The sequence below is a fragment of the Phyllobates terribilis genome, unplaced genomic scaffold (assembly GCF_046119375.1).
Source record: "Phyllobates terribilis strain yellow unplaced genomic scaffold, ASM4611937v1 Scaffold_1__5_contigs__length_1240528914, whole genome shotgun sequence".
Classification (NCBI taxonomy): Eukaryota; Metazoa; Chordata; class Amphibia; order Anura; family Dendrobatidae; genus Phyllobates; species Phyllobates terribilis.
Genome location: NW_027362761.1, coordinates 489,284,622 through 489,310,749, shown reverse-complemented (window position 1 = coordinate 489,310,749; position 26,128 = coordinate 489,284,622). Strand labels below are relative to the sequence as shown.

The 26,128-nt window shown below is 44.7% G+C and overlaps 2 protein-coding genes across 6 annotated transcripts in view; one reads left to right on the top strand and one right to left on the bottom strand.

Annotated features, from left to right (window-relative positions):
- GFM2 (GTP dependent ribosome recycling factor mitochondrial 2) overlaps window positions 1–12,668 on the top strand; it is a 41,357-nt gene extending 28,689 nt beyond the window's left edge. For all 4 annotated transcript variants that reach the window (XM_073679895.1, XM_073679868.1, XM_073679877.1 and 1 more), the window contains 4 exons: window positions 5,747–5,917; window positions 8,814–8,929; window positions 9,025–9,207; window positions 12,457–12,668. In XM_073679895.1, coding sequence (XP_073535996.1) covers window positions 5,747–5,917; window positions 8,814–8,929; window positions 9,025–9,207; window positions 12,457–12,582 — 596 coding nt within the window. In that variant the 3' untranslated portion in view covers window positions 12,583–12,668. The remainder of the gene's footprint in view (window positions 1–5,746; window positions 5,918–8,813; window positions 8,930–9,024; window positions 9,208–12,456) is intronic.
- A 2,623-nt stretch (window positions 12,669–15,291) lies between these two features.
- The window catches only part of HEXB (hexosaminidase subunit beta), a 53,743-nt gene continuing 42,906 nt past the window's right edge, over window positions 15,292–26,128 (bottom strand). For both annotated transcript variants that reach the window (XM_073679856.1, XM_073679849.1), the window contains exons 12-14: window positions 23,704–23,794; window positions 23,472–23,576; window positions 15,292–15,654 (exon numbers count right to left, since the gene is read on the bottom strand). In XM_073679856.1, coding sequence (XP_073535957.1) covers window positions 15,594–15,654; window positions 23,472–23,576; window positions 23,704–23,794 — 257 coding nt within the window. In that variant the 3' untranslated portion in view covers window positions 15,292–15,593. The remainder of the gene's footprint in view (window positions 15,655–23,471; window positions 23,577–23,703; window positions 23,795–26,128) is intronic.

Here is a 26,128-nt window from a genome sequence, read left to right as displayed (position 1 = left end):
TAGTTGAGGACATAATCTCGTCCATACATCGGGTGCTGGACATCTCTGATCTGATCCCGGACGCACCACAAAATAAGATTTCATTTGAAGGAGCTCTGAAACCACCTAAGGTTTTCTTGGATCATCCAGAATTTAAATCTATCCTCACAAAACAATTCTCACAGCCTCACAAGAAGCTTAACAATCGCAAGTTTCTGGAGGCCCGTTACCCCTTTTCAAAGGAAACCACCAAAGAATGGGCAGACCCACCAGCAGTGGACCCCCCAGTCTCCAGACTGGCAGCACAGACACTTCTTTCACTGCCAGATAGCTCAACCCTTAGGGATGCAGCAGACAGGCAGGTAGAAAGTATGGCTCGCTCAATTTGCGAAACCACAGGGGCCTCCCTAGCCCCCGCGTTCGCTTCAGTCTGGGCAGCCAAGGCCATACTGGCTTGGGCAAAAAATCTACATACTGGCCTCCAAGCTTCTGCCCCTGAACTGTCGGACCAAGCAGTTCAGATAGCAGTTGTGGCAGATTACATGCTTCATGCAGCTCTGGATTCTGCAAGAGGTGCTGCGGGCGCAATATCACACGCCATCACAATTCGGCATATCCTTTGGCTGCATGAATGGAAAGCGGACGCAGCCTCAAAGAAGTCCCTCACGCACCTTCCATACCTCAGCGGTCGACTTTTCGGTGAAAGCTTGGACACGATGATATCCAATGCCACAGGGGGTAAGAGTACCTCTCTTCCCCAACTGAAAACCAAGCGCAATTATAACAAGCGTAACCAAGCTCGATTCCGATCCTTTCGGAACTCTTCCGGCTGGTCCGTTTCACGGCCACCACTAAATAACAGCCGCTTCACACGCAGGGAAGACTCGAGGCCGACACAAAGGTCAGACAAATCCTGGCAGTCAAAGGCAGGCCACTCAAAATCAAAAGGAGGAAAATCTAAGAATTTCTCCTCATCATGACTCACGGACTCAGGAAGACACTCCACCTGTAGGAGGCCGACTTTTACTCTTTCATCAAGTCTGGCTACCTATTACAGAAGACAAGTGGGTCAGGGAACTAGTATCTTCAGGATATAAAATAGAATTCACTTCCAACCCACCAAACAGACTCCTTATATCTGTTCCCCCAAAATCGCCAGTAAAAGCTCGCGCCTTCCACCAAGCGGTCTCATCGCTTCTTCAAGCATGAGTCATAATACCTGTTCCCGCAGCCGAGCGCTTCCAGGGGTTCTACTCCAATCTTTTCGTAGTCCCCAAGAAAGGAGGAGGGGTACGCCCCATACTAGACCTAAAACAACTCAACAAATATGTACGAGTACATCACTTCCGTATGGAGTCCCTCCGGTCAATCATTGCATCCATGGAAAAAGGAGAATATCTCGCCTCCATAGACATACAAGATGCATACCTGCATATACCGATTGCACCTGCCCATCAGAGTTTTCTCAGGTTCGCAATCGACCAGGACCACTACCAGTTCGTGGCTCTCCCGTTCGGACTCGCCACGGCTCCCAGAGTGTTTACCAAAGTCATGGCAGCCACCATGCACGTTCTACACTCCAGAGGCATAGTAGTCTTTCCATACCTGGACGATCTTCTCGTCAAGGCTTCTACCTTCAAGGACTGCGAGCTCAGTGTCTCAATCACAATCGACACCCTGAGTCGCCTGGGTTGGTTGGTCAACCTACAAAAGTCATCACCAACCCCAGACCAGTCTCTGACATTCCTGGGAATGCTATTCAATACCTCCAAGGGCCTAGTGCTTCTCCCCAAAGACAAGGCACTGCCTCTCCGTCTAGGAGTTTGCACCCTTCTCAGCAAACCCTCTCGATCTCTCCGGTTTGCAATGAGAGTCCTTGGCAGGATGGTGGCGGCAATAGAAGCGGTTCCATTTGCCCAGCCTCACCTCAGACCTCTCCAACTAGATATTCTCAAGTCATGGGACAGGAACCCTTTTTCTCTCGACAGGAAGTTCCAGCTGACGTCATCAACCAGGAAGTCCCTTCACTGGTGGCTCAACCGGACCTCTCTAACAAAAGGGAAATCTTTTCTCCCAGGTCAATGGAAGGTCCTGACCACCGACGCAAGCCTGACAGGTTGGGGTGCAGTACACCTACACCACAGAGCACAGGGCAAGTGGTCCCCAGCGGAAGCAACCTTGCCCATCAACATCCTGGAGTTTCGTGCCATCCTCCTGGCATTGAGAGCCTTCCATCACTTACTGGCAGCCTCTCACATCAGAGTACAATCGGACAATGCCACAGCCGTGGCATATGTCAATCACCAAGGGGGAACCCGCAGTGCCAGAGCGATGCGAGAGGTGACACGCATCCTTCACTGGGCGGAGAAAACGAGCTCCATTATCTCTGCGGTCCACATTCCGGGTGTAGACAACTGGGAAGCAGACTTTCTCAGCCGACAAGGAATAGACTCTGGAGAGTGGGCTCTCCATCCCGAAATCTTCCAACAGATCTGCCATCGTTGGGGCACTCCGGACGTGGACCTAATGGCGTCTCACCTCAATGCCAAAGTCTCCAACTTCATGGCCAGAACACGCGACCCGAGAGCTCTAGCGGCGGACGCCCTGGTTCAGGACTGGACCCAGTTCCAGCTCCTGTACATTTTTCCACCTCTCCCCCGATTTCCAGAGTGGTGAGAAAGATCAAACAGGAGGGAGTTCCAACCATCCTAATCGCACCGGACTGGCCCAGGCGTACATGGTACGCCGACATCGTACGACTCACAGCAGACGTTCACTGGCGTCTTCCCGACCGCCCGGATCTTCTGTCACAAGGCGCGTTCTACCACCAGAACTTAGAGACCCTCAATTTGACGACGTGGCCATTGAGACCTGGGTTCTAACCCAGGCAGGTTTTTCGCCAGACGTCATTAAAACCATGATCAGAGCACGAAAACCAACCTCTGCCAAGATTTACTACCGTACCTGGAAAACTTTCTTTACCTGGTGCGAATCTCGTAACCAGACCCCACTCCCTTATTCCCTACCCAGGGTACTCGGTTTTCTCCAATCGGGTCTGGAAGCCAGACTATCCCTGGCCTCCCTTAAGAGCCAGGTGTCAGCTCTTTCAGTGCTTTTTAAAAAATGCATTGCTCATAAACCGCAAGTAAGAACATTTCTCCAGGGGGTTTCCCGATTGGTTCCCCCCTACAGACGACCTTTAGAAGCGTGGGACCTCAACCTGGTGCTGACAGCATTACAGGAAACACCCTTTGAACCCCTTAGGGAAGTCCCACTCCGTCTTCTATCCCAGAAAGTGGTTTTCCTCGTGGCAATCACCTCGCTACGCAGGGTGTCTGAACTCACGGCACTCTCCTGCAGACAGCTTTTCCTGATTTTTTTCCAGGACAAGGTAGTTCTCCGTACGGTTCCATCCTTCCTTCCGAAGGTTGTATCCAGCTTTCATCTCAATGAAGAAATTTCACTACCATCCCTCTGTCCGATTCCGGTTCATAGAGTGGAAAAGGCTTTGCATACGCTTGACCTTGTCAGGGCACTGCGTATCTATGTGTCTAGGACTACGCCCTTCCGGAAGTCTGATTCTCTTTTCCTTCTTCTGGAAGGCGGCCGCAAGGGTCTACCAGCTTCCAAAGCTACCCTTGCCAGGTGGATCGAATCCACCATACAAGAGGCCTACCGCCTCAAAAATTCGCCTATTCCAGCAGGTATTACGGCACATTCTACACGTGCGGTAGGGGCCTCCTGGGCCCTTCGGCACCAGGCTTCGGCACAACAAGTGTGTAAGGCAGCCACTTGGACTAGCCTACACACTTTTACAAAACACTACAACGTTCATACCCAGTCCTCAGCAGATGCGAGCCTGGGCAGACGTGTAATGCAGGCGGCGGTGCCCCAATTGTAGGGACCAGTCTACACAATATTCGTCCATTGCTTCCCACCCAGGGACTGCTTTGGGACGTCCCAAGGTCCTGTGTCCCCCAATGAGGCGACAGAGTAAAGGAGATTTTTGTGTACTCACCGTAAAATCTCTTTCTCTTAGCCTCTAATTGGGGGACACAGCACCCACCCTTTGCCCATTCCGGGCTGTTAAGTTGAGTTCTCATATTGGTTTTCCTTTGAGTTCTTACATAGTTGCCTTCTTATAGGCATGGTTATGTTATCTATGTTACATTCCTCCTACTGCTTTTGCACAAAACTGGAGTAGGCTGATGCCGTCCGGGGGTGTATACTGCAGAGGAGGAGCCACGCTTAATCTTTTTCAGATAAGCATAGTGTCTCCTCCTAGTGGACAGCAGCATAACACCCAAGGTCCTGTGTCCCCCAATTAGAGCCTAAGAGAAAGAGATTTTATGGTGAGTACACAAAAATCTCCTTTTTTGTTCCATCTGTCCACAGAACATTTTCCCAGAAGGATTGTGGTTTGTCAAGGTACTCTTTGGCAAACATTAGTTGTTCCTTTTTATGTCTTTTCTTCAGCAATGGTTTCTTCCTTGGCCTTCACCCATAAAGCTCTGCTTGGTTTAGTGTGCAGCATATGGTACTTGTTGAAACCATGACCTCAGACTGTTCCAGGTTGGCCTTCAGGTCTTTGGATGTTTAACGTGATCTTTTTTCCACCATTCGCACCAAACTTTGAAGACATCTCTTGTTAATTTTCCTCTTTTCCCAACATCCAGGGAGGTTCTTAATGGTTCCATGCTTGGCAAACTTCTTAATAACATTGCACTGTTGAAATTGGATACCAAGGTCTTTGGAGATGGCCTTTATACCCTTTGGAAGTCTTGTGTTTGCTAATAATATCAGTTCTGATGTCCTCAGACAGCTCCTTTGTCTTCACCATTGTAACAAAGGAACAGGGCCTACCATGTGTTTTTTTTTTTTAAAACACTGAAGTCCTCATTCATTGGCTAATTCATGTCACATGGGCACTGACAATTAATTACAGGAAATTATCTTTTGTGGTTTACCATAGGCGAGTCAAAATGTGTTTCCATACTAAATTAATGTAAAGGGTGTCAATACCAGTGACACAGCAAGCTTTAGGTTTTTCTGTTTTTCCCTCCCATTGTTTTTGGTTTTAAATTATTATTTATCATTTGTTCTTTTGTATTTAACACGAGTCTCTATACAAAAAAACCTGTTTCACTTGATTCATTTTTTTCTGGAGATATTCCACATTATGTACTTAAACTTCATGGGTGCCAATAACGATGAGCAGGACTGTATATTTATGTCATGTTCTGTGGCTATGCGATAAATGTATGAAATGGAAATGCCCTCTAATGGGGCAGTGGTCACACATAATCACTATCGCTTTATTCATATAAGACTTTTGGCCTCCCTGTTCTTGGGATCAGTCGTCGTCTGAGCAGCCGAACTCCTAGCAATCGTTCATTTCTCACCTGTCCTGTGATTAGTTGGTAAATGTCTATGGGACAGCCCCTGTAATAGATACCTAGTTGTCACTCCATTGTCAGATCTCTTATAAGTATCACTCACTGATGTTACAACGCCAAAAAAATAAAATGTTTCATTGTTCAGAAAATGAGGGAAAAATGTTATAAAGTGATGGAAGAGATTGATCAGTGACTTTCAGGCCCCGCCGGTCATCGTCTCTCCACCAGACTGTATTCGGTGCTGAGGCTGATGTACCTGTTCGTTTTGTTAATGACCAGGGGTTCAATCTGCACTGATATTTGTGAAGTAGATTTTTTTTTTTATTAAATTTATTTCATGCTGTGTGTGTTTTTGTTTTGTTAATGAATAGATACCCTGGACAGAGCGATGGGTGACACCCGGCACCAAGTGACAGTAGAGCTGGAAGTAAAACCCCTATGTGATGACAGTCTCGTTATTGAGTATTCTGGTAATCTGCCATCTAGTGCAGACAGCTGTAAAGAAGCAGTAGAAAACGGCATCCACAGCTCGTACCTCAGCGGTGAGGCGCACGCTTATGTTTCTTTACTTACACCAGACTTTGCACGATATTACACTTAACAAGAGATGTCCGCTCCTATTGCCATAATCAGATTTTTAGGAAATTTAGCTCAGCATCCTTTTAAAGGGATCAAATGTCACAATAGTACGAGCAGTTAAAGGGGGTTTCCAACAAAGTACATTTTAATCAATAGATCTTGGAATAAAAATAAGTTCCATAATTGGATGTGTATAAATAAAATGTTCCTGTGCTGAGATAATCTTATAAATGTGCCCCTGCTGTGTACTGTGTAATGGCGGTGTCTGACCGTACAGGAACATGGTCTGATCATACCACATCTCCTGGGCAGGGGAGGAAGAAAAAGAGGAAACAGATATTACAGTATGGAATCGCAGCTGATTCTTTTTGTGAGGTAAACATTTCTCTGCCTGTTTTTAAGCAATGTTTTACCACACAAAAAGAATCAGCTGTGATCCCCTGCTGTAATATATCTATATACTCTCTTTTGCTTCCTCCCCTGCCCAGGAGATGTGGTATGAACAGACACAGCCATTACACAGTACACAGCAGGGGAACATGTATAAGATTACGTCAGCACAGGAACATTTTTTCTAAAACACATCCAATTGAGGAACTTATCATTATTCAAAGATTTATTAATTAAAATGTTGATTAAAATTAACTTTGTTCGTGGGAAAACCTCTTTTAAGGAGCTATGTTGTATAGGATTGGTCATCATTATTAGAACGCCTGGGGGTCCAATACCTGGCATTCCTTCCAGTCAGCTGTTACTTGCTCTGGATCCTGCACAACTGCTCCTATTCTTTTGATCTGTTCATCAGATGGAGGTGGGGTTTTTTTGGGGTTCCTTTTTTTAGGGAGGGGGTGAACCACTTTACGGCTGGGGTCACACAAGCGTATAAAGAAAAAAAATCAATCCCGTTCTCATCCAGGAGATTGGAACGATTTTTTCTCACTTGCCATCTGTGTGCTGTCCGTATACAAGCCTTTTTTTTTATTCAGCGGCTATTAATCTTTTACAGGACCATTTACAGTTTCCCTTACCACAGAATTGTCATGTATCCGTAAAAATCTGATTCTTTACTGTGGCTCCGTATGGCATCCGATTTTATTTTTTATTTTTTTTTATTTCTTTGTACTGAATACAGCTGAGGAAACATGCCGATCTGCACTGCCTCATTGAATAACATTAGTCCGAGTGCAATCCCTTTTTTATTGAATTGCACTCGTACAATTTATACGGTCATGTGAGCGAGCCCTAAAGAAGGGGAGACACCTCTGTGCACGGACTAATTGAGCTAATAGCCCCATAAAGTATAATAGATGAAAAACACTAATAGAATTCGTACGTGAAAAACTGGCGTCTGACTGAACCCTAAAACATAATACACCAAATAAAACAAGAGGACTGCGGTCCCTGCTCACAAGAGCTTACAATTTACAAGGAAGTTGGAATGACACGAAAAGTAAAAATTGCCTCTAGCGTATGGTCCAACTATTTTTATAATAAGGGTACTGATGTAAGGCTGCATGAGCCAGTCAGCAGCCAGTATCTGTATATGGCCTGAAACAAAGCGCTATTGAGTGTGTGGGAAGAGATGATGGAAAGGACAAATTGAGGAACATGTAGATGGGAAAAGCTGGGAAGAGTTAGAGTACTGAGGTGATGTCTGCCTATAGAGATGTGTGTCAAACAGTGCGCAGTGCATTCCAGACAACTGGTGCAGCACGTGAAAAGTCTGGGAGATGGGAGTGCGAGGCTCAGATCATAGAGGATGTTAGTTTTAGATCTTTACAACCCTACCGTGCTCTCTGTATTGTTAGACAGGTAAGAGGGAGGAGATATAGGGTGGTGAAGAACTGTGGAGAGCTGAGGGTGAGAGTATGGGTGTTGTTCACTATAGCCATTGGGCAACCAGTGCAATGACTGGCACAGGGTGGAGGAATCGGCGTATCAGCTGGACAGGAATATGAGCCTGGCTGCTGCATTCAGGATCGATTTGGAGATGGGAGAATTTACCAAGAGGAAGAAAAATTAGTAGACAGAATAAATCGAGGCAATAGTAAGGCATCATTCAGATGTCCGTGTTTTGTCATGTATGCAACAAGAAATGGTAACTGTGTCATTAGTTTGTGGTCAGCTTTTGCTATCATTGTTTAATCAGTATGGATACATCAGTAAATCACAAAGCTTCTCCTATTCATTTCATTGTTAATCACTGACAGAGCATGGATGGCATCTGTGTGCAGCCCATTTGTGATTTTCACAGACCCATCATTTGTATTAATACATTATTATCCATGCTGGTAAAAAACTGACGTCTCCATGATTTTTGCATGGACATATGGTTCCATAGACTATAATGGGTACATGATCTATCTGTGAAAATCACAGAGCACATACGTGATGTCTGAATGAGGCCTAAGAGTTTTTTAAAGTTTCAAAGCTAAAAAAAAAAAGGTTGCATATTACAGATGCAAGTGACATGATCGAGTGAGTGATTGAATATAAGGGGTCAAGCAAAGATCTCCGTTAAATATAACCCCAAGTCGGCAAGTCTGCTGCATCTGGGAGTTACGGGAGCAGACATGGAAATGGAGACATCAGGATTAGGTAGGTTAGTAGCCGGAGGAAATAGAAGTATACCACAAAGTATATTTTTCTACTATTTGGCAACATTCCCAACAGTTTTTGGTTGTCTGCAGCCTCATTTTAGATATAAGATGAGGAAAATCAATGCTTGTACTCTCAAAAGTGATTTCTGTAGGCATTGCATCCAGATAAATGGCAAATCTCATTGGGCCAAAAAGCTGATTTAGTGATGGATAGCAGAAATACATTTCCTCCATTATGCTTTTTTTGTCTTTTATAAAGGTCCCTTGCTGGGTTTCCCCTTGCAGGACGTTGGCGTGATTGTACATGAAGTTAATGTCTTATCTGGCACTTCGATGACAATGGTGTCTGCTTGCGTATCACGATGCATGCAGAAAGTAAGTGTGCACTTTCCTGCGCCACCATACGAGTTATCAAACAAGCCCTCAATAATGTGGCTCAAGACAACACTTCTGTATGGTTGTCACCATAGGCACTAAAGGCTGCAGGAAAGCAAATTCTGGAACCAATGATGAGGTTGGAAATAACTATGGGAGAAGATTACCTGAGCAGTGTCTTAGCCGACCTTTCACAGAGAAGAGGCAATGTTCAGGAAATACAGGATCGCTTAGATAATAAAGTTGTGATAGCCCTTGCACCACTTGCAGAACTGATGGTAAATATCTTTTTCTTCTATATTACATAAGTGAAATTTGGGTCAAAAGAAACACTTTGGCCCAATGTGGAGGTGCTCACCCTCCCCAGAGATTTTATGCACGTCGGAATGGTACTGTGATACAGCGGGTGGAATCAGTGTTGAACACATCACCAATTTTGTAAGTAAATATATTTCTAAAGGTGCTATTGGAATGAAATTCTCACCAGATGTTGGTAACAACTCATCCAATCCACACAGGCAAAGAAAATCAAACCATAGATTGTTTTGTGTAATAATGAGAAATGACACAGGGAAAAAGTATTGAACACTCTTACTAAAATTTAATACTTCAACCAAAAGCCTTTTGTTGTTGATCAAGACGCCTCCTGTATAGGCAAACTAGTCACATGCATTGCTCAGGTGTGATTTTGTCCCATTCTTCCATACAAACACTCTTCAAATCCTGAAGGTGCCATGGGCTCCTTTCTTTGAACTCTGAGCTTTAGCTCCTTCCATGAATTTTCTATTACATTCAGGTCAGGTGATTGGCTCGGCCATTCTAGCAGCTTTTATTTTCTTTCTCTGAAACCAATTGAGAGTTTTCTTGGCTGTGTGTTTGGGATTGTCTTGCTGAAATGTCCACCCTCGTTTCATCTTCATCGTCTTGGTAGATGGCAGCAGATTTTTATCAAGAATGTCTCGCTACATTTGTCCATTTATCCTTTCTTCAGTTATATGAAGTTTGCCAGTGCCGTCTGCTGAAAAACAGCCCCAGACCAGGATGGTCCCACCTTCGAACTTCGCTGTTGGTATGGTGTTTTGGGGGTGATATGCAGTGTCTTTTGGCCTCTAAACATGGTTTGTATTATCATCAAAAGAGTTCAATTTTGGTCTCATCTTACCAGACTACTGACTGCGTGGTGAGCATGCATACAGGCCATGGAGGTTGAGCGCATTACTTAGTTTTCTTTGAAACAATTGTACCTGTTGATTCCAGGTCTTTCTCTAGCTCTCAACGGGTGGTCCTTGGCTCTTGGACAACCCTTCTGATAATTCCTTTTACTCCAATGTCTGAAATCTTGCAGTGAGCACCTGGTCATGACCGGTTTATGGTGAAATAATGTGCTTTACAATTCCGGATTAAGGTCCCAACAGTGCTCACTGGAACCTTCAGTAGTTTAGAAATTCTTTTGTAACCAATGCCATCAGTATGTTTTGGAACAGCTCTCTGATTTTACCCATCGTGAGATGTTTCTTGTGTGGCACCTTGGTAATGAGACACCTTTTTATAGGCCATCAGTCGAACCAGCTGATATTTTTCACTAAGTGTCAGGATTGCTTTCTATTAACTGATAGATTTCAGCTAGTCTCATGACTTTCCATGTCTTTTTGTACCTACGCTTTTTGTGTTCAAAACTTATTCCCTCTGTGATATCTCTTTATTGTGCATAACTTATATGAATGGACATTTATGGTTTGATTTCTTTGCCTGTGTGGATTGAATGGGTTGTTACCGACATCTGGTGATATTGGTATGAAATTAACACCTTTAGAAACATATTTACTTAGAAAATTAGTGACGTGTTCAATACTTATTTCTCCCGCTGTATATACACTGCTTAAAAAAATAAAGGGAACACTTAAACCACAGAATATAACTCCCAAGTAAATCAAACTTCTGTGACATCAAACTGTCCACTTAGGAAGCAACACTGATTGACAATCAATTTCACATGCTGTTGTGCAAATGGAATAGACAATAGATGGAAATTATTGGCAATTATCAAGACACACTCAATAAAGGAGTGGTTCTGCAGGTGGGGACCACAGACCACATCTCAGTACCAATGCTTTCTGGCTGATGTTTTGGTCACTTTTGAATGTTGGTTGTGCTTTCACACTCGTGGTAGTAGAAGATGGACTCTACAACCCACAGAAGTTTCTCAGGTAGTGCAGCTCATCCAGGATGGCACGTCAATGCGAGCTGTGGCAAGCTTTGCTGTGTCTGTCAATGTAGTGGCCAGAGGCGCTACCAGCAGACAGGCCGGTACACCAGGAGACGTGGAGGGGGCCGTAGGAGGGCAACAACCCAGTAGCAGGACAGTTACCTCCTCCTTTGTGCAAGGAGGAACAGGAGGAGCACTGCCAGAGCCCTGCAAAATGACCTCCAGCAGGCCACAAACGTGCATGTGTGCGCACAAACGGTTAGAAACCGACTCCATGAGGGTGGTATAAGGGCCCGACGTCCACAGATGGGCGTTATGCTCATAGCCCAACACCGTGCAGGACGCTTGGCATTTGCCACAGAACACCAGGATTGGCAAAGTCGCCACTGGTACCCTGTACTCTTCACAGATGAAAGCAGGTTCACACTGAGCACATGTGATAGTCTGGAGATGCCGTGGAGCGTGATCTGCTGCCTGCAACATCCTTCAGCAGGACCGGTTTAGCAGTGGGTCAGTAATGGTGTAGGGTGGCATTTCTTTGGAGGGCTGCACAGCCCTCCATGTGCTCGCCAGAGGTAGCCTGACTGCCATTAGGTACCGAGATGAGATCCTCAGACCCCTTGTGAGACCATATGCTGGTGCGGTTGGCCCTGGGTTCCTCCAAATGCAGGACAATGCCAGACCTCATGTGGCTGGAGTGTGGCAGCAGTTCCTGCAAGATGAAGGCATTGAAGCTATGGACTGGCCCGCCCATTCCCCAGACCTGAATCCGATTGAGCACATCTGGGACATCATGTCTCGCTCCATCCACCAACGTCACATTGCACCACAGACTGTCCAGGAGTTGGCGGATGCTTTAGTCCAGGTCTGGGAGGAGATCCCACAGGAGATCATCCGCAACCTCATCAGGAGCATGCCCAGGCGTTGTAGGGAGGTCATACAGGCACGTGGAGGCCACACACAATACTGAGCCTCATTTTGACTTGTTTTAAGGACATTACATTAAAGTTGGATCAGCCTGTAGTGTGTTTTTCCACTGTAATTTTGGGGGCGACTCCAAATCCAAGCCTCCGTTGGTTAATAAATTTGATTTCTGTGTGATTTTGTTGTCAGCACATTCAACTTTGTACAGAACAAAGTATTCAATGAGAATATTTATTTCATTCATTCAGATCTAGGATGTGTTATTTGAGTGTTCCCTTTATTTTTTGAGCAGTGTAACTGACATGTTATAAAGGCACCATAATAGAAGCAGATACAAGTAACTCTTGCTTAGTCTAAGGCATTTACAACCCTCACAATATTCCCATATCTCTTTCAGGGCTATTCTACTGATCTGCGCTCAGTAACATCAGGGAGCGCCACATTTACTCTAGAGCTATCTAACTATGAAGCCATGAATTCCCAGGACCAGAATTCTCTACTTAGGAAGAAGGGACTTCTATAAACATTACTGACGCTTATCATTTCCAGCTATATACTGTATTTATTATTTGTATAAAAGTTTACTAGAATAAATCAAGTTTTATGGCATTCACATGTAAGGGCTTTACCCCTCCACAAATCCAGTCATGTGGTGCAGAAGAGGTCCAGAGTGGCACTGGGAACAGCCGAAGACTGACTGGTAAGTATTTTTGTGCACACAGGGAACATATATTGCTGATATCTATGGTCAAAGTCCCCAGTAGTACTTTAAAAAAAAAAGTGTTTGCTCTTTCCGCCAGATATCTTCCCCTTTCTGGAAGCACTGAGCTGATCAGTTTTAGCTTAGTATTTAATGGAGGCACACCTCCCCGTCTTTGCAGAACCTCTCTTTTTATTATTTTAGCTTATTTTTCTTTTCCACTCTAGCTGTAAAATAAGGATCTTCACCCCTGCTTATCCCCACATAAGGAGGGAAAGCGGTGCTGAACATATACCGCTCCTCCTCCAAGAAGGCAAAGTGCAAACAGGGCAGCCATAACTCCCTTCATTATAAGTGTAAACTGTTCTCCCCACTATTCCCACTTCGTCTCCTCACCAACCAAAAGACACTGAAGGGGTAACTGCTGGTAACCAGGGAAGCTGACGCGAAGAGGATGAGCAAATGGGTTTAGGTGAATACAGCGTCCAGGAGATCCTACTCATACAAAATTGTGTTTATTTATACTAACAAACTATCATGGATCTTGGAAAATGCAAAGAAACTTTTTTTCTTGTGTTCCCAAAGTTAGAGGCAGGTCCTGGCTGTAACACACAGCATTCACCTGCCAAATATGGGATGGAATCACCCAGTGCCATACACGCACTTCCGACTTGGGCTGTACATTTATGGCGGATGTTGTTAAGGGGTTAGTGACTTTTCGTTTTTATTTCATAAATCATTAGTACACATAAGATATTACCAAGTTGCTTATTTTTAAAATCAGGGGATTTTGCTTCTTTCACCCCTAGGGCTGATCTTTTCTTAAAATTCTCAGTTTGCAGGTAAAATCTGCATTTAGTGAAGACAGATTACTGAGCTAGGAGATGGCAGCCGTTCATTATGGTGCTTCCTTGTATGGTAATTTTACCTCCTGCAGGGAGTGTTACTTATTTGCACAATATATACCCATTTGTATTATATCTTGTAGGTATTATGTATTTTTATAATATACACTGTTGACTCTTGCTTTACCCATTATAGCGTATGATTACTATACTTGCCCATTATCTATTAGACTTGCATACTTCCTTCCTGCTACATGTATTCTGCATGGTGTGGTGCCATTTTTTTATTCACAATTACTGCGTTACACAAATCAGCCACTTTACCCCATTCAATACGTGGAATAATTATGCCGTAAATAACATGCGATATCCAGCACATCAATACACCAGGTGGGTTGTATATGGACCATCCACACAGTAGATGCTACCTTGGTGGGCAGAATATCTGCATTCTCAGTACTGACATGTCTGCCCAGTAAGGTTCTGCAGTGTTTTGCCTGCCAGGGCATCAATTGTATAATCCACCCCAACGTGAGCCTGAGCTCGTTTCTCAGACAGCATGCAGGTACACGGCCCCACTTGATGCCCATCACTCAGTAGGTGGATGTGGTATGGGTGCGCACACCTTAGAGGGACTGTCAAGCACAGAATGATTGTTGAAACCAAGTACAGGCGCTCGGTGCTTCATGACGAGGCCAGACATTTATATACACCATCTCCACCCAGCTGTATAAAGCCAGAGCTGTCAAAGAAGAAGAAGGGTGGAGATTGAGGGAAAACAAGCAGGTGGGAAGGTGGATTTAAATGTTTTGCCACGCCTTGATGCACCGAGCGCCTGGAGAGTCCCTTTAACAAGTGACAGGTAAATTCATGGCAGGTGAGGCAGAGAACCAGACCACCAGTTTCCCGATACTCTGGTTGTAGGCGCTATGGAGCAGGACAGCAGTAAATTGCCTAAGGCTTTGCTAGGTCAAAATCTAGCCAAAAGGCAGCTTCTGCATGACGTCTAGAGGCCATATGTGCATAAGAAATGCAGAATTTACATCTTTCCAACACATTTTTAAGTTTGGGGCTCTTTGTTTAGATTCTCTTTTGGAGATAGAGGGAATATTTGGATAGTCGATCTAAGGGAAGAGTCAGACGGCCATATAACTGATAGCAACGCAATGCTCGGACTGGCCGGTGGCTCTCCCCACCCGAGCGTGACAGCTGCATAGAAATACATGCTGCCACGCTAGGGTGGGGAGAGCCGCCGGTCAGTCCGAGCATCGTGTTGCGATAGTCGTCTGAGTTATACGGCTGTCTGACTCTACCCTAATGCTGATAACCCTAGGGCTGTGAGTGACAGCTTATAGGCACAAGACCATTAATTATTTGCCTTCCTGGCCATTTTTGAACCAGTTTAGATGTAAATGCTACCAGAATTTTGCTAATCCTGTAAGCGTTTCTTAAAGTACTACCATAGGGTAGACCTTTCAGATTTTATCATATCCCACATCAATATATACATAACCAAATGCATCAGTATGACACTGGCCTCCCGCACACCACATCTAGTAAAGGAGGATATGCACACACTTATTACATTTACACTCATTTTAGAGCGATGACTGGCCAAAATGGGGGGGGGGGGGGTGCAATGTGTTTGTAATGCTCTGTCATTTTCAGACAAAACCATTGACACCACTTGTTACTGTAAGAGCTTTATTTCATGTAACTGTAAATAAAGTTTACAATTAAACTTTTTCAAGAAAAATAAATCATTGATTTAAAGCTTTACAGAAGAGCTCAGCTATTTGTACCACTCCAGCTGTTGTGAAACTACAACCCCCAGCATGCCCTGACAGCTTGCATATTGGGAGTTTTGGCTTCACATCACCTGGAATGCCACAAGTTGCTGACCCCTGTGGAATAAAAAGAAATCCCCTTGCGATTGGTAATCTATATTGTGGCCCACAATCCATCATCCCTTCTTTTGGCTTCATTCGTCTAAAAATTGGGCTCATGCTCACAGTATCCAACGTAGAGCGGCTCTGCAGCGATGCTGCGCCTAGAGGAAAGAGATACAAAGAATTCAAAATCAAGTCTATTTATACAGGATTACACATTGTTATATTCGGGCTCATGAACATGTAGGACACGGCTGTATGGGTATGAACACATTGGGTTTTGATCCAGAAAAATCCTCTGCAAATACTCGAGTGTTGGCAGGAAAAACACTCACTTGCTTTTTTCACATTTATTTGAATGAGTGAAAACCACTCAAAGAATTGACTTGCTGCAGGTTTGTAAAAACGCATCGATGGTTAAAGTCCGCAAGGAAAAAAAATAAGCAGCATGTGCATGAGATTTCAGCACTCACATTCATTTTACTGGTACTGGAAACTGCAGCATTTTTAGCTTTAAATAAAATGTGTGAACAAGCAATAATACAGCACTCAGCAAACCTACTCAATCACTTCATAATTTAATTTCATATAAAAGAATGAATCAGAAAGAAACCTGTACAATGATCTATATTGTTGAGTGTATATACACATGAGGTCTTGTAGGTAAGGAAAAAAACGCTAAAAAAAAACAGACAAAAAAAGCTTTCAGGAATCAGTAAGGAAAAAAAAAAAAAAAGACATTTCCAGGGGATAAAGAAAATAATAAAAAAAGTCGGCGTCTCCTGAGAAGTCTTCCTCTGGGAAAAACTTGGTGGGTTCGCCTATCTGAAAAAGAAGTGTGCACATAAAAAATCTTTAGCGGTGAATACCTGAATAATATGGTATTAGTATCTGTTATGCAGTGCCATTTTCTGGCTGATAAATCTGCATCAGAGACTTTTCGGTTTTGATGAGATTTTCATGTATGGTGCTTTTTTTTCCCTGCTTCAAGAATTGACATTTTGCTTTTCCCAAACTGGAGCCCTATTCCTCCCCACAAAAACAGCTTCCTCATGTATGAATGGCAACTTTCCCTGTTAAACTCAACAAGAAGCTTATTCAGAGAGCCTGAATCTGTTTTACATATGTATTTGGGAGCAGAATCAGCTTCAAAATCCACGTCAAGGAATTCCATGTGAACAGACTCACGGCTATGTTGTTACAGTTCTTGCAATGATGCTCTCCAAAAACGCTTGAAAGTTTTTTTCCTATTTATTTCTATGGGAAATTGAGTTTTTTTCCCTGAAGGGGATGTGAAAGACACCTGGTGGAAAAAAAGAAAGTGCACAACACTTGTTTAGTGTGGATGGATCCTGATGAAACCTGAAACTAAGTCAAATCTCATCAGACCTATATCCACAGGGGTGCACCACCGATTAAATCATACCAAAAAGGGGAGAAAAAGGAAAGAAGGTGTGAATATATAATTATTAGTGTTGAGCGAGTATGTTTTATTAACCCTTTCGCCGAGTATGCTCGGGCCAAGCTCCGAGTATTTACAGATGCTCGGTGATCAGGTTACAACACCAATGTGTGAGCATAAAGAATGAAAACAGATAAGAAGTGCTCCCAAAAAGGGGTGAAGGGAGGGAATATAAGGGTGCTGTCATGGTCTCTGAGAAATCCCGTTACCGGTAAGTAACTAATCTCTTTACCGGTCGACCATGACAGCACCACGAGAGAATTGCAGAGATGAAGATTCTAGGGAGGAACCACCGCTTGGAGCACCCTTCTCCCAAATGTGAGGTCAGACGAAGCACCCAGATCTAGTCTATAGTGCTTATAGAAGGTAGATGGAGAAGACCAGGTAGCAGCCTTACATATGTCCTCCATCGAGACGCCAGACCTCTCTGCCCATGAGGTTGCCACCGCCCAGGTAGAGTGAGCTTTCAGGCCACGAGGTGCTTCCTCTCCGCTGGATACATAGGCTAGCGTAATGGCCTCCCTAATCCATCTAGCTATGGTGGATCTAGAGACCTTAAGCCCCTTCCTAACTCCCTGATAGGAGATAAACAGGGAACTCTCTCTCCTAAAGGGCTGAGTGACAACAAGGTACCTAACCACACACCTTCTCACATCTAAAGCATGGAAATCTGCTTCTCTCTGATTACTAGGGTTCAGGCAAAAAGAGGGTAATATTACTTTCTGAAGTCTATGAAACCGGGAAGCTACCTTAGGCAAGTATGCTGGATCTGCTCTAAGAATTATTCTGTCGTCCAGGACCTGGGTGAAGGGAGGGCCAGAGGACAGAGCCTGAATATCACCAATCCTCCTAGCAGATGTTAGGGCTACAAGAAGCGCTGTTTTGAGGGTAATAGATCTCAGGGATACAGAACTATCGGCTCAAAGGGTGACCCAGCTAACGCTTTCAGAACCAGGTTTAGGTCCCATGGAACGACATTAGTTTTGGTAACCGGCCTGGACCTACCTACTGCTTTTATAAAGCGGGAAATCCAATAGTTTTCTGCGAGGACACAGTTATAGAGAGCACCTAGTGCCGACACTTGGACCTTCAAGGTGCTCGTTGCTAACCCCAGCTCGAAGCCCCTTTGTAGGAACTCTAAAATCTTCCCAATTGGCACTCCCTTATCCACTGAAGATTTAGAAAAGCATAAAAACTTGTTCCAAATTTTTGCATAAATTTTGGTAGTGACAGGCTTTCTACTACGTAATAAAGTAGATACTAGACTCTGGGAAAAACCTTTTAGTTCTAGCAGGGACCTCTCAAATTCCACGCCATCAAGTGGAGGCCCGGAGCTGGCGGAAGGAGCACTGGACCCTGGCTGAGGAGATCCGGAACGTCGGGCAGGACCCAAGGGTCCGAGACGGACATGTTCCTCAGGCATGAGAACCAGGGCCTTTTGGGCCAAAAGGGGGCGATCAAGAGGACCCTTGCCTTGTCCTCTCTGATCTTTCTTAGCACCATAGGCAGAAGGTTTAACGGTGGGAAGGCATAGGCCAGACTGAAGTTCCAAGGGACTTGGAGAGCGTCTACTGTCAGGGGCCTTTCTCTCGGATCTAGGGAGCAAAAAAACCTTTGTGGCGAAGAGATCCACCACCGGAAGACACCATTTCCGGACTAATAGGGAAAAAATGTCCTGTTTTAGTTCCCATTCGCCTTGCCTTAAAAAATGACGGCTTAAGAAGTCTGCCTTTGAATTTTATTTCCATTTGATGTGTAGGGCTGTCAAAGAGAGGAGATGGCGTTCCGAGATCTGAAAGAGATGATCCGCCACTCTCATTAGCGATCCAGCACGAGTACCCCCCTGATGGTTAATATAAGCTACTGCTATATTATTATCGGACAGGATCCTAATGTTCTTATTGTGAAGGAATGGTAAGAAATGATTAACAGCCCTATCAACTGCCAGTAGTTCCCTGGTATTAGAGGAAAGAGCTCTCTCAGCGTCCGACCAGAACCCCTGGGCAATCATATCCCCCAAGTGAGCTCCCCATCCATGTAGACTTGCGTCAGTTGTAATTATTGCAGACATTCTGACCACCCAGGGAACTCCTTGAGATAAATTTTCTAAATTCACCCACCACTGTAGAGTCAATAGACCGAGGAGATAAGAACATCCGTCTCTCCAAGTGCCCACGTAAGGAGACCTCATTCTGTAGGACGTCCCACTGTAAAACTCTGGAGTGGTATTGTGCCCACATTACCCCCGGCAGACAAGATATTAGGGTACCAAGTAAGGACATTGCAGCCCTAAGGGACATGACCGGGTTCGCAAGAGCTCCTTCCACCAGCCTTTTGACCTTCTGTTTTTTGGCTTCTGGAAGGAAACACATCTGGAGGTCTGAATCTAGCATGATACCTAGGAACTGCTGTACTCGAAGGGACTACCCTGGATTTCTCCAGATTTAGAATCCAGCCCAGGTCTTCCAGAATAGAGGAGACCAATTTAAGATGGGAGACACATTGAGAGGCTGAGTCCCCAATGATCAAAAAATCATCTAAGTAAGGGATAATTAACACATTATGTTCCCGTACATGAGCCATCACCTCCGCTATCACCTTCGTAAATACTCTAGGGGCTATAGCGAGACCGAATGGCAAGGCCGCAAATTGGAAAGGTTTGATTTCATCCCCTATGACCAAGGCCACTCTAAGGTATTTTTGGAAGCTTCTGTGTATAGGTATATGGTAATATGCATCCTTTAGATTCAAAACTACCATGTGACAGCCTGAAAACAATAGTTTTATAGTAGACTTAATGGACTCCATTTTAAAGGTGGGAATTAACAAAAATTTATTCAGGGCCTTAAGGTTAATAATACACCTAAAGGATCCGTCAGGTTTAGTGACCAAAAATAACGGTGAGTAGAACCCCAGTCCCTTTTCTGCTATCGGGACCTCCACTAAGACGGCCTTATGGACCAGATTCAGGACCTCCACTTGTAGGGCCATCTGCTCCCGTGTTGAGGACCGGTTTGGGGTCAGGACGAACCTCCCACGAGGGACTCGCTGAAAGTCGAGTCTCAGGCCGGAACCTACCAGACCAAGGATCCAATTATTAGAAGAAATATTTGTCCAGGCAGATAAGAAGCCCAATAACCTCCCCCCTACCTGGGCCGCGAGTCATTGGCTCGGTTTTCGGGGGCCTTGGCTAGCAGAAGAGGATCCGAACAGGAGCCCTTTACCTTTCGGTCTACGGTCTTCCCATTTATCCTGACCCTTCTGGCGCTTATTATGTAGAAACCTTCTTTTCCGAAAAGGACGTTTGTACGTGGGGGCAGATAGGTTAGGAAAGCCCCTTTTTGTGTCACTTGCTCTATCCAGTAGCTCATCCAGAACCGACCCAAAAACATGTCCCCCTTCACAAGGGATAGCACAGAGTCTTGTCCTCGCATGAATGTCCCCCGGCCAACATTTTAGCCACAAGGCTCTCCGGGCCGAGTTAGATTAGCAGCAAGGTCGGCCGCCATGTCTAACAGAATCTTCCGATGCGTCCGCTAGAAAGGCTGCCGCCCCCTGAAGAAGAGACATGTCTGCCAATATTTCCTTCCTGGGGGTATTGTTTTTAAGATGGGCTTCAAGCTGGTCCAGCCAGATCATTAGGGACCTGGCGGTACAAGTAGCTGCCACCGCGAGTTTTAGGGCTCCCGCCGAAGTCTCCCAGGTCCCTCTAAGGAAAGAATCAGCCTTTCTATCCAGGGGGTCTTTAAGAGCTCCCATATCATCAAACGGAAGGGAGGAACTCTTAGAGGCTTTGGAAATGGCCACATCTATCTTGGGGGCTTTTTCCCAGGAGGAAGAGGCCGATTCCTCAAAGGAGTACTTCCTTTTGATGAATGGAGGTAGAGCGCACTTCCTTTCCGTTTTTTTCCATTCACTAAGGATTAAGCCCTGAATCTTTTCGTTCAACGGAAAACTCCTTCTCTTCCTTTGACCCAGCCCCCCGAACATAACGTCCTGGACTGACTTCTCCTGCCTGGCCTCTGTGATGCCCATAGTGGACCGAAGCATTTTAAATCAATCCGTCCACTTCACCAAGGGGGAAGCAATTTTGTCCCACACCACTATCAGAGGAGGAAGCTGAGGAAAAGGCTGCATTATCTGAATCCGACTCAGGGAGAGGATAGGGGGTCATCCAAGACTAAGGGGATCTCACAGTCAGAGTTCACTTTCTCTTTAACTCTCTTGGAGAGGACCTTGCGAATCTGTTTTAACTAAGGTTTTTAAACCAGAAGTTAGAGCAGGACCCTCTTCTGCCAGTGTCTGGTTTATGCATAACTGACATAGCTTTTTAGGGTATCCGTCAGGAAGAAGAGACTTGCATAGTGCACACTGTATATGCCTTGCCTTGGCGGTACATTTCTTCCCCTGTTAAAATTTAGAAGGGGAGAAGGGATACCATATTACTAAGTGAACTTACTCGAAGATCACTTACCCAGGCGGCTCAGGAAGAAAAAACAGCTGGTACCGGATTGGAGGAAGGACCCTTCTCAGCCGGGGGACCTTCCCTAGAGGCTGCAGATTCGTCCGTTCTACCGGAGGTATGGTGACCAGACCTAGACCCCGAGTTCTGTTTTCCTGAGGACCGGCTACCAGAACCACGTGCGCGATACGTTTTTTGGGGCTCCCCAGACAGCCGCTGAGATGGTGAAGATGGCGGCTGCTCCACCTGCTGCTGCTGCAACTGGACACCTTCAGACTCCATGATGAAAAAATGAAGCTTTGGGAAGCACTGAGCCATGTTACCTGATAGTTTAAATAGGTATTGACTCCTCCCCTCTAGCAGCGCATCAGCACACTTTTTCCATTTTTTTTTTTTTTTTGAATTTCGCGCTCTTTTGCCACCGTCACATGATCGCTGAGTCGCGGTGACGTCATCGGGCCGCGACTCACCGAAACCCGGAAGTACGCGCCGCACGAGCTTCGCGCGAGGACACATGCTGTCAGCGCTCCCTCAGGTAAGCCGCGCTTTAGCAATGCACCGCGCTGTGTTCACCCAGGGCAGGGCGAGGGGACACAATCGCCTTGGCCCTCGTCCCCCCTCCCCATGGTTATGGTGGGCTGTCACCCCCACTCGGGATGCAGACCCCACTGCACTTTTGGGGCTCAGCCAGGGCCTACACTCCCACGGGAGGCGCACCTGGCTTGAGGCAGAAAAGGGGATGCCATCCCAGACAGGGGCGCAGCCCCACTGCAAAAGGAGCCCCCAGTGCTCAGGATGCTGTGCCTCTCCCATATAGGGGCGCACGAGCATAGGCAACGCTGGAGCTGCCGTCCCCAGACAGGGGCGCAGGATCGACAGCCGTCACCATCCACGTTCTTTTGCCTGCGACCGGCTTCCTCCATCAAGGACAGGAAACCAAACTGAGGCGAGAGGGAGGGCCGCCCCCTTTTAAGCCTGTAGGTTTCCTGTCCTTGGTGGGCGGATTCCCTCTCTCGTGGTGCTGTCATGGTCTAAATAGACATTCCTCACATGTAATAAAGTTGTCAAACAGTTGCAAATCATGCACACGGGAGCGATTTAACCTCAGCCCCGAGCAGCTATAAATACTCGGAGCTCAGCCCAAGCATACTCGCTCAACCCTAATAATTATTTAAAGTGCATATACTTTATTAAAATTATTAAAATAGATAATATGCAAGTACAAATTACTCATGCATCCACAGATGCATATAGGGTAACCATCATATTGTTTTTATAGACGGTACCCACTAATAAATCCGGTTAAATGGTGTGTTGGAGTTCAAATTGGGAATGCCAAGACCCAGTCCCTTAATTAGTTGGGTTGTAGCTGTATATTATATATGGAGTTTCCATTGGATAGATGATAGAATTTATCCCCATTAATATATCATCTATCCAATGGGAACTCCATGTATAATATACAGCTACAACCCAACTAATTAAGGGACTGGGTCTTGGCATTCCCAATTTGAACTCCAACACACCATTTAACCGGATTTATTAGTGGGTACTGTCTATAAAAACAATGATAGTTACCCTATATGCAACTGTGGATGCATGAGTAATTTGTACTCATATATTATCTATTTTAATAATTTAATAAAAGTATATGCATTTTAAATAATTATATATTCACACCTTCTTTCCTTTTTCTCCCCTTTTTGATATGGATCCTGATGAAATCCGCTCCAAACTAAAACACTGTCCAATCAGAAGAACACTTCAAGGGCAGGAATTCTTCAAAACGGTTTCACAAATCAGACAATAAAAATGAGACTCCAAACAAAATGAGTTTCTGGAACTTGAAAAATTTGGTTTTTGAACACCTCAAAAACAAAAAAAACAAAACACACTGAACACAAACCTAAAAGGGTTTTTCCTCTTAGTTTGTAAAAAAATAGAAGCAACATTTGACACTAGTCAAATATAAGCCCCATAAGAACAAAATTCAGTAGGAAGCTTTGTGTGGCCTTGACATCAAGTTATCTGGAGGCTGAAGATCTGTGGCTTACCTGACCATACGACAACGATGCTTAATAAGTCTGCTGTAGGCATCCCCAACGGAGGTGACATCTTTATCACTCCATAGTCTTTCTGCGACCGCGCTGGCTCTGGGCCTATGTAATAAGAGCAATGGCCATACAGTTATGCAAAATGCATCACACGAGATCTAGATCTCTATATATATTATACATAAAGCTTCAGTGTCTCATTAATATGAAATGAGAGACGGTTTTCACTTACCATAATCTTGGCATAAGGTTTGACGCATCTACAAACTCTCCCCATAAACAAGCCTCACCACCAATAACAAGCCGCTTCTGCTCCTCGGTTCCTGCAGCAAAATAGGTAATCCATCAGCCGGTGCAAAAACCACCTCGACCATATACTTATATGCTACAGCCTAATACAATGCTTAACCCACGCACAGGACAACCATCTACAACGTCATAATAGTAACCGCAGATCTTAGCTAGAATGGAGTAAAAAAGTATAGAAACTGTAACAAAAAAAAAAAAAAAGTGGGGTTGTTTAGCATCCATGCCAAGCGATTGTACAGTGGAACAGTCTGAGACAGTTATGGTCACCATATTACAAGATCTATGTGCATGAGGCCTTCATCCTGTGAAATACACCAGGTAAAGATCAACATGAGAAAAGAGAATGGACACACATGGAAACATTCTTAGTGCCAGGATACGTCACATACATCCTCACTCTGGTCTACGTCTTACAGAGACACATGGGGCTGAGGTTCTCTAGATCAGCAGTGTCATATCCATAGCTAAAAGATGGATACTATGAATTGTATAGGATGCAGGTGCAAGGCAGAAGACTGTATTCACAGCCTGACTCGCTAAAGTTACAATAATGTTCATATGTTTTTAATTGGCTTTGAGCTTAGATCTTGCTACAACTTCAGGTCTTGACAAAGGCCAAATTCAGAGGGACGTAATTTTGGTCAATATATTGTCCATGTGCTCAACGGACAGAACACTGATCCAATAATAACCAAATGTGGTTGTGCAAAACAATAGTTTTTCACATGGACCAATTTACAGACTAGATTAGAGCAGGTCAAGAACAGGCGGCTCCCATGATACGCAGAAGAGTAAGAGCTTGTCTAAATTGGTGGACACTACTGACCCGAGTTATAATACAGTTGTCTGAACCCCCAGTTAAACACCATATTCACAATTAGCTTTGGGAGGCTCCTCAGTCACTGTTTACATCATACAGTGGCTTGCGAAAGTATTCACACCCTTGGCTTTTTACTCATTGTTATATTACAACCCGTGTTCAAATATGTTTGTAATACGATTTGAGTTCTGATGCATCACAACTAAATAGTCTAAGTTGGTGAAGCGAGAAAAATATAGGTATTAATTAAATTTATGGGATCAAATAACTAAAAATTGGCATGTGACAATTGTATGGTATTCACCCCTTTTGCTATGAATCCCCTAAACATTTCTGGTGCAAGCAATTACATTCATAAAAGTCACATGCTTAGATTGCACACAGGTGGACTTTCTTTCACTAAGTGTCACATGGGCTGTCAGTATATACACTTTACCTTTTCTGAAAGGCCAGAGGCTGCAACACCATTAAGCAAGAGGCACCACTAACCAAACAACACCATGAAGACAAGGAGATCTCCAAACAAGTCAGGGACAAAGTTGTTGAGAAGTACAAGTCAGGGTTGGGTTATAAAAACATATCCCAATCTCTGATGATCCCTCGGAGCACCATCAAATCCACTATCATCAAATGGAAAGAACATGGTACCACAACAAACCTGCCAGGAGAGGACCGCCCACCAAAACTCTCAGCCCGGGCAAGGAGGGCATTAATCAGAGGCAGCACAAAGACCAAAAGGTAACCCTGAAGGAGCTATAGGGTTCCCAAGCAGAGACACTAGTATCTGTCCATACGACCATAATAAGCCGTACACGCCATAGAGGTGACCTTTATGAAAGAGTGGGCAGAAAAAAAGCCTTTACTTGCACACAAAAATTGTAAGGCTTGTTTTGGAGTTTGCCAAAAGACATGTGGGAGACTCCCCAAATGTATGGAGGAAGGTGCTGTCGTCAGAGACCAAAATTGAACATTTTAGCCAACAAGGTAAATGCTATGTCTGGGGCAAAAACACCATAGCTCATCACCCCAAGAACACCATCCCCCACAGTGAACCATGGTGGTGGCAGCATCATGCTGTGGGGAAGTTGTTCGGCAACAGGGACAGGGAAAATGGTCCGAGTCAAGGGGAAGATGGATGGTGCAAAATACAGTTATTCTTGAGCAAAACCTGATTTGAGACTGCGACGGAGGTTCACCTTCCAAAAAGACAATGACCTAAAGCATACTGCTAAAGCAACACTCGAGTGGTTTAAGGGGAAACGTGTAAATGTTTCGGAGTGGTCTAATCAAAGCCTTAATCCAATTGAGAATCTGTGGTCAGACTTGAAGATTGTTGTTCACCAGAGGAAACCATCTAACGAAGGAGCTGGAGCAGTTTTGCCTTGAGAAATGGGCAAAAATCCTAGTAGCAAGATGTGGAAAGCTAATAGACTTATCCAAAGCGACTTGCAGCAGTAATTGCTGCAAAAGGAGGCTCTACAAAGTACTGACTTCAGGGGGGTGAATAGTTATGCACACTGAAGTTTTC